Source organism: Orcinus orca, chromosome 7 (assembly GCF_937001465.1).
Source record: "Orcinus orca chromosome 7, mOrcOrc1.1, whole genome shotgun sequence".
NCBI classification, from domain to species: Eukaryota; Metazoa; Chordata; class Mammalia; order Artiodactyla; family Delphinidae; genus Orcinus; species Orcinus orca.
The window spans coordinates 6,193,247-6,208,220 of NC_064565.1; the positions used below are offsets into that span (position 1 = coordinate 6,193,247).

The 14,974-nt window shown below is 40.5% G+C and overlaps 1 protein-coding gene across 8 annotated transcripts in view; it reads right to left on the reverse strand.

Moving 5' to 3' along the window:
• The window catches only part of EPB41L5 (erythrocyte membrane protein band 4.1 like 5), a 146,980-nt gene that overhangs the window by 72,734 nt on the left and 59,272 nt on the right, over window positions 1-14,974 (reverse strand). For 7 of the 8 annotated variants that reach the window (XM_033400236.2, XM_033400234.2, XM_033400233.2 and 4 more), the window contains 2 exons: window positions 12,193-12,235; window positions 11,652-11,767 (listed from right to left, as the gene is read on the reverse strand). The exons of the other annotated variant lie outside the window; for it this stretch is intronic. In XM_033400236.2, the coding sequence (XP_033256127.1) occupies window positions 11,652-11,767; window positions 12,193-12,235 (159 nt within the window). The remainder of the gene's footprint in view (window positions 1-11,651; window positions 11,768-12,192; window positions 12,236-14,974) is intronic. 8 annotated transcript variants of the gene reach the window in all.

The window sequence follows — 14,974 nt, forward strand, 5'->3', positions numbered from 1 at the left end:
TGAAAATTCACTGTTTATCCAGGTCCATTTTCTGTTCACTTATAAATAGATATATGGCTTGGTGGCTTTTACAAAAATGGGGACACACCTCGCACAGACACTTCACTTGAGTTTGTAACTCAACAATGTAGCACTGACAAGACTCCAATAAGCAGCTCGTGTAGATTTTCCTCATTCCTCAAAAATTACAGTATGGATGCAGCACATTCTAATTACCCCTGTCTTCCACCAACTGACATTTGTTCTTCCTTGCCGCCAGAGTCCTCTTTCTAAAGCGGTGTAGGCCTCACCCAACTCTTCACTGTTATGGAGTCAGTATAGCAGACATCAGTCTGGGCTCTAGGACCAAGCTGTCTGAGTTTGAAGCCCAGCCTTACCATGTACTAGCAATGTGGCTTTGGAGAAATTACATACTCTATCTCTCTTCACTGACCTAAACACTTTACAGATTCCTATGAGGATCAGATGACCTGCTCCAGTAAGTGGTAACTGCGACACCTCCAGAACAAGGCCAGGCACAGAAGTGCTCAAATGTCTGCTTGCCATTATTACTAAACATCCTCATGAATTCTATACTCATTACTCAACCCCATTCATCATTCCTCAACTATACCTTGCCCTTGGCTACTTTAAAATTTTCTTTTGCTACAGCCCTCTGGTCCATAATGATTTATCCACCAGGAAGCCTTCTCTAGCTTCAACCTCGTCTGCCTTCTACGACCCTGCTTACTACCTAACGACTTAGCACTTGTACCTGTAATTTGTAAAACTGCCCTTCTCCACACCTGGAGTAAATTTCTTGAAGCCGGGGACAGCATTTTGACAAACTCTGTACCACCAAGTTTGCCAAGATGAGCTCAGCATTCATTCACTCAATCCATCAACTACCGTTTATGGAGCAGTGAGCCCGGGACTGCTCCGGGCAGGGAGAAGAAGTAAACGAAGTGCCCTCCACTGATGGAGCTGACGTTCTACTGAAGGATATAAAGACGACCAACAAGTAACCATGCATGTAAAATGAAGTGAGGTGAGAAGAACGTGAAGCAAGGTAAGGGGGACAATGAGACTGGGGCAGAGAGGTCAGGAAAGTGCTCTGACAGGAGGCCTGAAGGTGTCAGAATGAACCACAGGCGATCGAGGAGGGCCACCCAGGCAGAGGAGTGCAAAGGCCCAGACATGGAATGCGCTGGCTACGGCGGAGCGAGTCTTTGGAGCAAAGTGAGCGCAGCCAAGGAGTGGGAAAGCCACGTTTCTGTCAGTGTGTGATTTGGGGTTTGGAGTGTGCAGAGGCGGGACGTGACTGGTCTCAGCCACCAGCGCCGTGGCTGCCGGCGGTGGTGGTGGTGGGGGACACGAGACAGGAAGGAGGCAAGGGCGGCGGTGGGGGGGCAGGTAAGAGGAAAGGGAGACGGGTCGGGCGCAGCAGAGACGGGGACAAGCGGCTTATGGATGTGCTGTGAAGCCAGAACTGACAGGACCTGCTGGCTGATGGGGAGAGACACAGGGGTCAAGACAAGCACAAGGCTCTGGGACCGAGGCCAGTGGGTCTCCCGCTTCCCTGTGAGCAGAATCTCCAGGAGGGCACGTGAGACAGACTGCGGGGCTTTGCCGGGGCCGGTTCACCCCTGGCACAGGTGGGAGGGCCAAGTACAGACGCCCGATAGAGAGCAGTTAACTGATCAGGCGGCGGGAGGGTACAGCAGATCTCGTCTCATCACTTATCTTCTTGGTGAACCAGGAAGCCAGGGCGTGACCTGAGGCTGAGGAGTGAGGAATGAGAGGTGAGGGGATGGCTGGGGTTTGAAAGAGGAGAAACTACTGCCGGCACAGTGGGAAAGTCAACAGATTAAGGAAATGTGACAGGATTTCAGGCGCCACTGAAGCCCCAACTTGAGCTCAATGGCCAACATTTAAAGTAAGACCGTTTAGGGACTTCTCTGGTGGTTCAGTGGTAAAGAATCCGCCTTACAATGCAGGGCACAAGGGTTCGACCCCTGGTCAGGGAACTAAGAACTCACATGCCATGGAGCAACTAAGCCCATGCGCCACAACTACTGAGCCCGTGCGTCGCAACTACTGAGCCCGCATGCTGCAACTACTGAGCCCTTGCATGCTGGAGCCTGCGAGCCACAACTAGAGAGGGAAAACCTGCACTCCACAACTAGAGAAGAGCCCACACGCCACAACAAAAGATCCCACGTGCCGCAACTAAGACCTGACGCAGCCAAAAATAAATAAAAATAATATATCTTAAAAAATATATATATCTTAAAAATAAAAAAATAAAACAGTATCGACTGTTTAACGATACTGCATTTCACATTTACCATCTATATGCACAGCAGAGTTGGATTTAACCAGGATTAAATCCAGAATTTAACTAGATGTGTACCATAGCAGAAGGGCCAAGAAATTTGAGATTTGAGGATCCATGCAAAGGAGTAATTGTAAGTGACTGTGTAAGGAAGCAAGAAAGAAGGAGGCGCTCTGGTATATATTCAGCAAACAATGAGGTGAATCAAAAAAGGAGATATGGATACAAGATTCTCAAGCTCTTTCACTTAAAACCTTGCAATAATTGCCACAGGCCTCTTCACCAAATCCAAACTCCTCAGACGGCCAGTCGACGCCTTTCCAACCTACACAAATACTGGTCACTGCTATTCCAGCCACAGGGATAACCTGCACACCCCATGGTACCAAATCTTCCCAGGTCTTTCTAAAGGTTTCCAAGGGCTCTGCTGGAAGAAAGAAGTTGCTCCCCAGCCAGAAAGAATTAGTAATACAAGTTGTTAAAAGTGGGTCTTATCTTCAAACTCTTAGCAAGTCTGCAATTAAATCATCACTGAAGCTAGTGGCTGGGCTACAAACATAACTTTATTATAAGAAACTTCTGTGTAATAATATACATTCTAGTGGTACTTTACATGCTGGGATGTTTCCATGGTTTCTCTGGATACCCCTCTAACTAGTTCCACAAGAAAAATCAAGCCAGCAATTCTCTTCCTAGTATCATCTCTTATCTTTCATTCTTTTCTTTTACTCCACCCCTAGTAATTAAAAATATTTTTCATTTAATATTAACAATAATCAGTCGTGTCTGTAGACCAAACCTTTATTAAGAAATCTGCAACTTCTTACAAATCCTAACCATACCCTGGTATGTATATCTCATTTCTTTTTGCTTTATTAAAATTAGTTAAAAACAAACAAACAAGAATTCCTTCAACAACGAGAAATGAGGTCTGCAGCTGCTGAACCTGTTTTCAAGAGGAGGAGGTACAGGTTTATTACCCCACCGAGGGAGGTTCAGTCACACTCCCTGGAGAATGCTGTGCTCCAGGTCAGGTATCTCTCCTCCACGCCAGCGTAAACAGAGTGCTGGCCAGCTGTCAGGGACAAAATGGAAAAAGTTCACTCAAGCACCTTCACCTAGAATTAAGGCCACAGCTTGTTCTTAGGAGCACAGGGGCTTAGGTAATCATCTAAAAACAAAGTCTGTGAGAACAATTCCTTCAGGAAAAGCAGGAACACTTGTTTTTCCATTTCAGCATAAATATTAAAACGCTGTCATTTAAAAAGCCACAGAAATATTCTTTCCTTTCCCAAATTTCTTTTGAAATTTTCTCTTTACTAATTCACTAATTCTCTGAGGCTAATATTATGATCCTTCCCATGAATGCAAATAGCTCAAAGCAGCTAGTATATTACAAATTAGCAAGGGTCAAAAGGGAATTCCTTGGCAGTCCAGGGGTTAGGACTCTGCACTTTCACTGCCAAGGGAGCAGGTTCAAACCCTGGTCGGGGAACTAAGATCCTGTAAGCCGTGCGATGAGGCCCCCCCGCCCCCCCAAAAGAGACATAAAGAGTAGATGAACAAGAGAAAAGTTTTTTAAAAAAAAAAGAACTGAAGAATGAAATGAAGTTACGTAACACATCTTCCACATGCCTGTGTCCTAGTATCTTTACTACCACAGCAAATGTCAACTGAGCAAGACAAAATTCTCACCACGATTTCATGTGACTCAAGTGAAAGGTAATTTATATGAAGAGAGGAGGAGAAATTTCTATGTTCTTGAGAAGGGGGAGCTGAGGAAGAATACCATACCTAAATTCACACGGTTCAACATCTAGAAAAGAGCTGACAAGTCACATTTTATGCATGAGACAGACGCACATGGAGAGAGGGGTTTCCCCACCACAGAAGTATCTTCAAATTCTATCCCTTACATAGAAGCATCTCACAGGCAAGCATTCGCAACAATCCTGGAAGCAAGGTATAACTGACAGTGTGGTATAATGTGTATTAAAATATAAGAGGCGTGTGGGGCTAAAGGGATTAAATGTCATTAGCGCAAGGTGATTTTATTCTTGCAAATCATATAAGTCCTATGTACCAAAGATATAAAATAAATTAACGCAATGTGATATTATTTTCAAACCCGATACTCAAAGCCTAACATAAAAAAATCATGGTGTTTCCAAGCAATTAACGATGATTTACAAGTGAAGGGTCTGTTCTGACCAAGGCAGTTAAAGCATCATGGTTCAAACAATGACTACCCCACCATCAGAGCATGCTGCATTCACGTGGGACAACCATCTTCCCACTTTGCTCAGTTCGCAGCTGTGAGTACGCATGGAAGTAAACGGGGTCAAAGCTGAGGATGAGTCTGCTCGTGTCTGTAAAGCCAGAGTCATTCCCACAAAACCCTTCTTCATCCTGAAACCCCAAAGCACCACAGCCCCCAACTCCCCACCCCTGTCATCTATCTTCCTGTCTGGCAAGATGGAAAGATGAAACACATGACATCAGGACACATGAAAGTTATTAAGCAAGGTTACTAATCAAAATATTTTTTAGCATATCAACCAAGTAAATATGTAAAAATCTAGTAATTAAGAGAAACTTCCATAATTAAGATTTAGCTAATTGTTTTATCCTACAAAATAAGCTGTGTCCCTGCCCTCCATTCAGGAGATACTTCAGTTTTATAACCCTGACATGTTCACACGGCACCTTTACATCTTAGACAATCTTAACAATAAAGAATGACCCAAGTGTTATAACTAATAACATTTTCTGGGTCAACGCTTTAATTAAAAAGCTCTCCCCTTGGGCTTCCCTGGTGGCGCAGTGGTTGAGAGTCCGCCTGCCGATGCAGGGGACACGGGTTCATGCCCTGGTCCGGGAAGATCCCACATGCCGCGGAGTGGCTGGGCCCGTGAGCCATGGCCGCTGAGCCTGCGCGTCCGGAGCCTGTGCTCCGCAACGGGAGAGGCCAAAACAATGAGAGGCCCGCGTACCGAAGGGAAAAAAAAAAAAAAAAAAAAAAAAGCTCTTCCCTTAAAAATTATTTGAATTATACTGATATTACAATATTTGTATATTGGTTGCTTTTTAACATATTGAGATATACGTAACAGGACAAATAAAGTTTGTTTTTCTCTGTAAATTCATTTAAAAGTATATCTATGATTACCCTATCAACATCAGAAAGGTTAGATTATACTTAGGGATAGGTAAATGCCTTAGAAGTGTTTTTACCATCAAAAGAAATAATGATCTTAACAGCGCATGTATTTTCGTGTGTGAAGTGTGAAGGTGACTAACTTTGCTGTTTCTATAAGTTTCTCTGTCTATAAAAATGCAGTTGAAACATAATCAACTTAATTCAAGATGTTAAAATTAATTATGTTAAGTTAGCCAAAGCACTGAAGTTGAATCACATGATCCTAGCATTCTAGGCTGATGGCTCCCTCGGATCAAAAGGATAGTAAATAACCAAGTAAGGTGCTTCTGGGGTATATTAGGTCCCTAATCAAGAATGTGTGATCACTGACCCTTTAGGCAGAATAAAATGCAGAGTATAAACAGATTGGTGATAGTTCATTTAATTTAGGTTGAGCCACCTGTAAATTCTTCATACCTCTGGAAATAACGTGTATATCCATCTTGAAAATACCAGTAGCAACAAGTATTCCTAATATTTGCTATGAAATCCTGGAGCATACGAACTTGTATAAAGTAGACAAGTTTGATTCTACACCATTCAGGCTTAGCCCTTTTCTCCCCCCACCCTTTGCTGCCATCTTGCCCCATCACCCTTCCAACCCAGTTTCTACCATCAGGAATTTACAAATAAACTATTTTATAACAAGGTTTTCAAACAAAGAAAAACCGTGATGTGATTCTCCCATCACTTAAATGTAACAGTATCGATTAACTTAAATTCTAAGTATAGAAATGACCGCTTTCCATATAAACGGGAAGAGCTTTACTCTGACAATCCTTCCATATTTCCCAAAGTTGTGATTCTGGTAAGACACATGTGTGGCACTGTATCAGCAGTTTGACCTTCAGGCTTCAAGATTAATGTTAAAGTGAGACAAGTCAAACTTTAGGACTTTCTAAGAGACCAGAAAGTTGTGTTGTTATTATGCCTCTTTTACAGAAATAGTAAGATCTTAATCATATTCATACCCACGAAATCTTTTCTTGAATGGCATAAATTGGAGTTTCTGTGCTTAAAATGTTATGGTTCAAATTCCTTTAAGAAAGAAATCACCAGCGACAACACTTGACAATTAGCATCTGAGCTATGTAAAGTCTAAAATAATTACGAGGGGTACCATTAGTGGCCATTTGTAAGCACACTGTGATGATGGACTTGCAGAGGTAGGAAGCTGGACTATTTAAGATGTGTATCTGCTCATATTTAGATGCATTAAAGAATAATTATTACTGTGAGAAATTCAGATTGAAACCTGCCTATAAATTTCATCCCCTAAATATTACTTACTTCTGCTTACTTATGTCTTCTACTGACAAGTTGTAATGTATCTGCCACCAAGAGCCCAGTAATAAGGCCCTCTGAAACTTGACCTGGCAGAGATGTGTAAGACTGACCTCTGAGGTGGGCAGGACAGTAAACAGCTTACGTTGTCTATAAGGAAGCTTCATTATCTTGAAGTATTATGAATTCTCAGACTATAAAACACCTTCAAAGGACTATATATATAGTTTAAAAGCCTGAAAATTTTGTTAAAATTTTTCAAACTCTAAAAAGACAAAAGCACTGGTTCCCTTACATCATTTCCCATTACATCAGAAATATACTTCCTCCAGTTAATCTGCCCTATGAATTAAACCAAAGAGCTTGGACAATTACATTGGACAATTACATTCTGAAGTTCATAAAGGACCAAAAATAGTAACCTATGCAAAAGGTGAGAGTGATTACGTATTACAAGTGATATGGTTTTGGCTTCAGAATTTTATTTTAGAGGTTGTACAAGGCCAGATTACGAGGCTGTTTGCAAACCTGGGAAATCTATCAGATGCATGAGATAAATGAGAAAAGTGAAAGACAAAAGTAAATACATGTTCCATCTTGTACAACCATTCAGTAGCAATATAACCATTCAGTTCACCACTGCTTATTCAGTTCATCATGCGGAAGTAACCATTCAGACTCCTCTCTCCATATGAGTCACATTCCTGTGATTTCTAGATCTTCTGCTATTTTTAAAATACTAGTGTTTATTAAAAAGTAAGTTCTTAATTTAAAATTACATTAATTAAAATTATAGAATCTTAGGCACTTAACTGAAATTAAGGCCTGAGTCACTTCAGAAATACTAAAAATAGTGTATCAGAGCAGTTTTATAAAAATATCACCAGAGGCCGATGCATCAGGCCTCGACATGCTTCCTTCTGTGTGTGATTTCAGCGTCTGATTCTGCTAACCTCGATCTATTGGCACGGCATGGGGTGGGGGTGATAACGGGCAGCTTGTTCATAAACACAAACCTTCTCCTGAGACTTCTTCCGAGTGATGTGTTAACATGTTAAAATCACGAAAAACCTTTCCAAAATTATGATATACATACCCTTTGCAACACAGAAATATTTGTCATCATCACTGATGGCATATAGCGTCTTCAGATCCCTTTCCCTTTCAGAGAAGAATTCAATTACAAACAACACTACCCAACGAGTGATTCAGTATAAAATAACTTCTCCCAAATTTGCCTAATGTGATCGATCCTCTATAAGCTCTAGAAAAGGTACACCATCAACTTGCACAACAGAGTCCCAAGGCCTGAGAGGCTCAACACTCATATGTCAGTCATGGCTGCAGGGCCAGGAAAATGAGCATCCTGCTGGACTCCTACATTCTTCACACTGTGCTCATGGACAAGGTCAGGGTAGTTTCTGTGTGCAGGCTGGGGTGCGGACAAGGCCCTTGTGTCCCACTGGCTTTCACCACGTTGACAGCGTCACCGGCAGCCGGGAGCCTGGATGGTTGGGTGGGAGGGGAGCACAGTTAGTGAGATGCAGGAAGAGGTGTGAGAGGTAAAAAAGAAGCAGGCTGTGTGACCAGCATGCACTGCTGCTACAAGGACGCCCCGGCGCAGTGAGACGCTCAAGAACGACAAAGGGGAAAATCCACAAAGTCACGCGTCAATACAGAGACACGAATAAGCCATCAGAGTCAGTTAGGTGAGTGAAATAAAGAGGGACTCTCACAGAGAGCAAGACGCTCTGCATCTGTCCCTGATGTTGCTATAAAAATCAAAGGCAGAAATGCTGTCTGAGGTTCTAAAGACAAGAAAAAATACTTATTATCTACTTAATTCAAGTATTTGAAAGGACAATTCTACATTACGACAAAGCCAGATATAGAAAATGGCAATTGTGAAAAGTTATTTCCCTGATCAACTGACTTCACAGAACTGAAATCCAGGAAACAAAATTCAGAAAGAGCATTAAAAAAAATCTCCCCTCACAGCAGAGGCCATGTAATTTGACATCAATGTTTCCAATTAACAATGGAGAAACATTGTTCCTTCCCTAATGCATGAAATTCAACAGGTACAGATAATGTGATGAGATTAAGCTCCTCCAGGAGAGTTTAGTGAGCATCTTAGATACCTTTTCTCACAGCTGTAAACAGGCCTATTGAACTAAGAGAGGGACACATGCACACAAGCAGTTTCTGGTTAGAAATCATCAGAGTCCTCCAGTAGAAAGAAAACATTTGCCTAGGTTTTGTGACGTGACAAAAAGGGCAGCACATATTTAAGATAACTACAAAGGAAAAAACATCACCCCAATTATAAAAATGTCTAAGAATAGACATTCTCTTCAACCAAAACATGAATCTTCACCTTTTTTCCTTAAGGAAACTGAAAATAAATTAGCTAAAAGGTTTTCAGAACAAACTTGGAAGCTTCTTTTTTTTTACAATAAAATTATCATCTTTCCTTCAACTGAAATACAAGCTATTCATCAGATCTAACCCATAAAACTCACAACCTTCAATATAGGGTCTCTGAAAATTTAGAAAGTTAAATTAGGTTTATGCTCTCCCCTACATATGCAAGCTTTTCCAAATACTATTCAGTTTTTGTTTATAAATAGTTTATAGATTTAAAATACATTAATTCTCAAAAGATAGCTTAAATATTGGATAATTCTAGGTTACTGACATACCAAATCATTCACTGAAATAATGGTGTCATTTAGAAGATGGCAAGAAAAAGCTAAAGAACGAAACAGGGAGTAGGTTTAGACTAAACTGGTTAAAAGTTATCTGCCAGAAATAGAATTGTCCACTATTCTGCCCAACTGTCCAAACCTGGGGAGCATTTCCAAATTTTATTAATGTACCACTTTCTAAAGGAGGACTGTTATAATTCATGTGAAAGTATTAATAAGAATCAAACCATGCAGAAACAAAGGCTGAAACGCAGAATGCATGTTAGGTTAAGGCTGGGGAACCCGTCAGCTCCGAGACAGGCCAGCTCCGTACTCAGTCCGATGCCTGCTGCCACACACTGAGGCTGCCTGGGCCTGAGGGTCATCATTTTGCTCCATTTCCACAAAGGAGGCCTCAGTACAATGACATAAAGAAGGACATACAGCTCCAAAGTTTTCATTTTTCTTGAAATTCAATACTCTTAGATTCAGCATTCTCTCTTTATATAGGCTGCATCAAAGGAACTGAGTAATGCCTAAATATGTACCAATTAAAACTGGAAAACTAAAAAGATTTAGTGTCATAATACAGATGCAAACAAAACGAGACTCTCATTCCATATTAATCTAAGAGGTAAGCACATATTAAATGAGCTCTTTTTTAGTTGAAGTTTCAGCTCTATGTCTCCTTGCCAATAAGACTTGGTGGTAACATTACTGGAGCTGCGTCTTCAGTAGAAACTGAAAACACTGTTCTTAATGGCTTAAAAAAATAAAGACTAAAATGTGACATTCAGAAGCCTCACTGCTTATACTTTAAGCGTGTGCCCACATGCACACACACACACACACACTACCCCCACCACACTCTCAAGGAGAAAGGGCAAAAAGAGGATAATGGAAAACAGGAGGGGAGGGAAGAGAGAGGATAACGGAAAACGGGGGTGCAAGGAAAAAAAGAGGATAACGGAAAATGGGGGGAGGGAAAAAAGAGGAAAACGCAGGGGGGGGGAGGAAAAAAGAGGATAACGGAAAACCCGGGGTGGGGGAGGGAAAAAAGCGGATAACGGAAAACGGGGGTGCGAGGAAAAAAAGAGGATAATGGAAAACCCGGGGTGGGGGGCGGTGGTGGGAGGGGAAAAAGAGGATAACGGAAAACACGGTGCGGGGAGGGAAAAAAGAGGATAACGGAAAACAAGGTGGGGAATCCCCTCCATCTTAGAAACTCATCAAGTTATTTGGAACTGAAGTAAAAATATGCCCAATCATCAAAAGCAAAGCACCTTGCAGTTAGTTAAGCCAAAATAATAGTGAAAAACAATTACATAGCAAAGACTGAAAATAATCACCAACCACTGTTGACCCACCACCATGAAGGAAGAGCTGGTTGCACAGAAAGCTGACCCAAACCTTGAGATCACCACAGAAACTCATTAGATTTCAGGTACTACACAAACTAAGAGCAAGAGAAAAAGAAAAAAATCCTATGAATTATCAAAGTTCATTTCATAAACAGACACAAAACTTGAACAGATGATGCAACCGACATGACCATTCAATCAAATAATTCCCCAGCAGCCCCCAAGCCACATACATTTGGGAAACGATGAACCCCACTGATTAACCCCAATAAGCCACAAAGTATCCATATTTGTGCACTATTAGTCTAAAAAAAGACCCTGGGAATCTAAACAAATGAAGTATCTTCTCTGTCATTAGATTATTTCTCCCCGCCCCCACAATGGAGTATTTCCTGCTTTGTTTCATTGGACTATAATCACGTTTCTGTTTTGGCTTTATCTTCAGTCTTTAATGAAGAAGACACACCCAAAGCAGTAGCATCGTGTAACGAATACATTGCCCTTAGGGGTCTGGGAAAAGGCCCTACCGACTAGCACTGAAGTCCTTTCCAACAGAGAAGCGCCACCACTCCCAGCTCATGCTAACCAGAGTCGGGGGGCTGTCTGATGTGCCTCATTTAGACGACTGTCTCCTTGCTTCATCCACAGCCTTACTTATCCCAACGTGACAGCTCCATAACGTGCTTCTTTTCAGCTTACAAATATGAATAATTTGCTTTCAATCATTTTTAAAGTACTCTACAGCCGGGGATTCAAAACGCCCTTAGGCAAGCAGTGTTTAATTTTGGCTCAATGAGTGAACAAACCATTTCTTGTCATGCTGGTCTGCTCCGGGACTCCTTGGAAGATTCTCAACTTGCACGAGCAAAGGACCAGAGGGAACGGAAGGAATCACAGGCACAGTGGATCTCACACCCCAAGCCTTTGGACACAAATTATAAAAATCATCTATTCTGCCTAGATAAAAGATCTCTTCACCACTAAATGGAACATTAAAATGGAATACTATCTACATAGTGAACAGATATAATAGTAAAGAGAGCAAAAAACAAATGCTTGAATGTTATATACCATCCTTGGGATAGATAATAATCTAACTGAATATTAGTATTTTATTTATTTTACAGGGACAGAAAATGTTTCATTATAACATTATACCTGTTCTATGGTAACATCTTAGAATAAAATAACAGGTCACACATTACTGAGCTATTTTACAGATAAGAAAACGAAAATGCACAGAACTTTCCAGAGATTATACCACTAAGAAAATTCAACTAATAATACTATTGTTTGTCATAATTAACTACACTGTTCCAGTGCTTTAGAAGCTCAATATTGTCTTACCTGTCGGGAGCCATTACTCTGAGCTGAAACATTACTGTGAACACTGTAATGGGGGAAAAAAATAAAGAAAAAATTACCGTGGGTACCTAAAACTAAGAATGTAAGATGTCCAGAAAACATCTGCTTTTACAGGCAAATACTTGCTTTTCTGCTCATTTGCTATTTCCATATACCTATATTCTACTTGTGCTTTAGATATATACTTCACTACTAATCTTGTTTATTCATTGGACAACATCTGTCAAAGACAACAAAATAAAACCAACAGCACAAATGATCCCTTAAATTCAAGGCATTCAGCACAAACACCCACATAACCTTACCCATCACTTCTTTTATATATCCCTACCCTCTCAAGATTTTCTGGTGTCAGCAGTAGCTTAGCATTTTATAACTCAAAAGGCCTTAGTATAAACTTAAAGTTAGAAACTTCTCTGCATACCCTTCTCCTCCAAATGATTTAAAATATGTTTTAAAATTTTTAGTTTAGGCTGCACTCATTCCTCTCCCACTCCCGCAAAAAAGCACTTAAAAAACTCAGCATATAATGCAACAAAATAAATAGAAACAAACCTCAGAACAACTTAAAAAAAGAACAAATATTCAATGAAATAAGAACTGAAAGATGAGATACTAAAACACAGAATAAGGCAAATAAAAGAGTTTACTGACTTCAGACCTTCTAACATAAGCATAACTAGTATCCTGAGGTAAAAAATTCAACTAAGGTAACTGAAAATATATTCAATGTTATAAAAAAATTCCTTGACAGTGAGAAAATAATCTACAGATTTAGCAAGAACACTGTGTTCCAGGGAGATGAGATACAGAATTAAATACATTCAATTCCTTATTGTTATATTACTGACTTTCAACGATAAGGAGAGAATACTTCAGGTACCCTAAGGAGATTTAAAAGCACATCACTGCCAGCATCAGGTTGGCACAGAATTCTCCATGGCAACACTCAAAGAACACTATACCCAGACAAGACGTCATTCTAGTAAAAGGAAATGGGCAAAGCTTCACAAACACAAAACAGACTGTGAATACAGGATCCAGGAGCCTTTCTTAGGGGAGTGAGAACAAAACAAAAGTATCTGATGATGAAAGACAACCAATTAAGAAAGAACTCAAGAATTAAGAGGCCTTGCTAAAAGGCTGGGTGAGAAGGAGTAACCCATTCTACACACCCCCATTTTTTATTAACCACATCTCTGTTACAAGTTAAGTCACCAGAATTTGCACCTCCACTACCTGGGTTCTAATTCAAACCGCGCCACTAGCTCTGCTCTCTGAACCGCAGTTTCCTCACTCACATGGGACTCGCATTAGGGGATCGAATAAATGTTAGCAAAGCACAAAGACCAATGACAAATAAAACTAACCAACGACGAAATCTTTAAAAAAACATCTTGTTTAGTGTAGCTCTGTTGCCAAGGCTGGTGTAAAGAATATACCTATCCGGCACAATTTCTTTTACTAACCTTGTTGTTCTTCCCAGGATACACTGCTCTGTATTAAGTAACTCATAACCCCACATTAATGAAACCTCCTCCAACCTGCTTTGTACAGAAATTAGACTCATTATGCTATGGCCCCAGGGGTTACGCTCTGAAGCTTCTCCTTGAACTGGGAATAAGTCCAGTAGGTGATAAGCAGAAGATGAAGAATAACATGAGAAAAAAGCGCTGATGATAAGTGATGATCACCGGATTCTAGCTCCCTATTCTAAAACAATTTGAAATGCAGGAAGCACTATTTTCTCATAATTACACTTATTCTTTCACTTCCACTAATATGAAGGGAACAAATACTTCCGTTACTGACCAATCCAAGCTTCCCTTTCGAAGGACTGTCTGCAATAACGGACCCATTTTGCTCTTGCCCCCTCTATGCATCATCTCCTCCACCATTTCTTTTCCTCTCTCTTCTGTCTTCAAGACTGCCCACTAAGCCTGTACAAGAAGTACTAGTAAGTGAAAAGTGAACTGTCCTTTAAAATGTCACCTCTTTCTGAGATACTTTATGTTAGTCAAGACTCACAGGGAGTAGTTAGAAAGAAATGAAAGAGTACGAGGAAAACTAACATCAGCCAATTTAAAAACCTGTTATTCAAGTAAGCACAGTACAAAGTCAAGAAGCTTTTTAGGTCAAATAGTTGTGCTTTTTCTAACAGTACCGTTTGCCATGGTTCACTGGAGCAAAACTGTTCATGCGAACAGAACTCTGAGGGCAGGAGTGAAAGGGCATTCCTGCCAGTGCAAGCTCAGGTTCTCTCAAGCAGTGTTAGGGGCAGGGCTCAATAACCTTCAGGAGAGTGGGTCCCCCTCTGAACGTCATTCCTAAAAATTATTCTAACTAAAAAATAATAAAGGATCATTGCTTAAATACTCCATTTTTGCTGTGTTTTAAAGAGCCAAAAAGCATCACTCAAGAAGACACAATAAAATTCACTTATTAAAGTTAAAGTAATCTCAATGCTAGGAGATTATATAGTCAGTCATACTCACTCTTCGGTCAGAAATCTGTATTTCAAAAAAATTTAAAGGAGGACAACCTTTTGCAAATAAAAGCCTTAATTTTTCAACTACGTATCATCGCTTGAATGCTTTGTTTACATTTCTGCTAACTTCATCAGGGAATCTTCTTCACTTTAAGCTCTAACATTCTGTCCCAGCCTCCTTTTCAGGAAAACAAGACATGATTCATTAAACAAACAAATAAAATACTTTAAAATATACAGAACCCCCCTAACATTTCTCCACCATTCTTCTGAAAA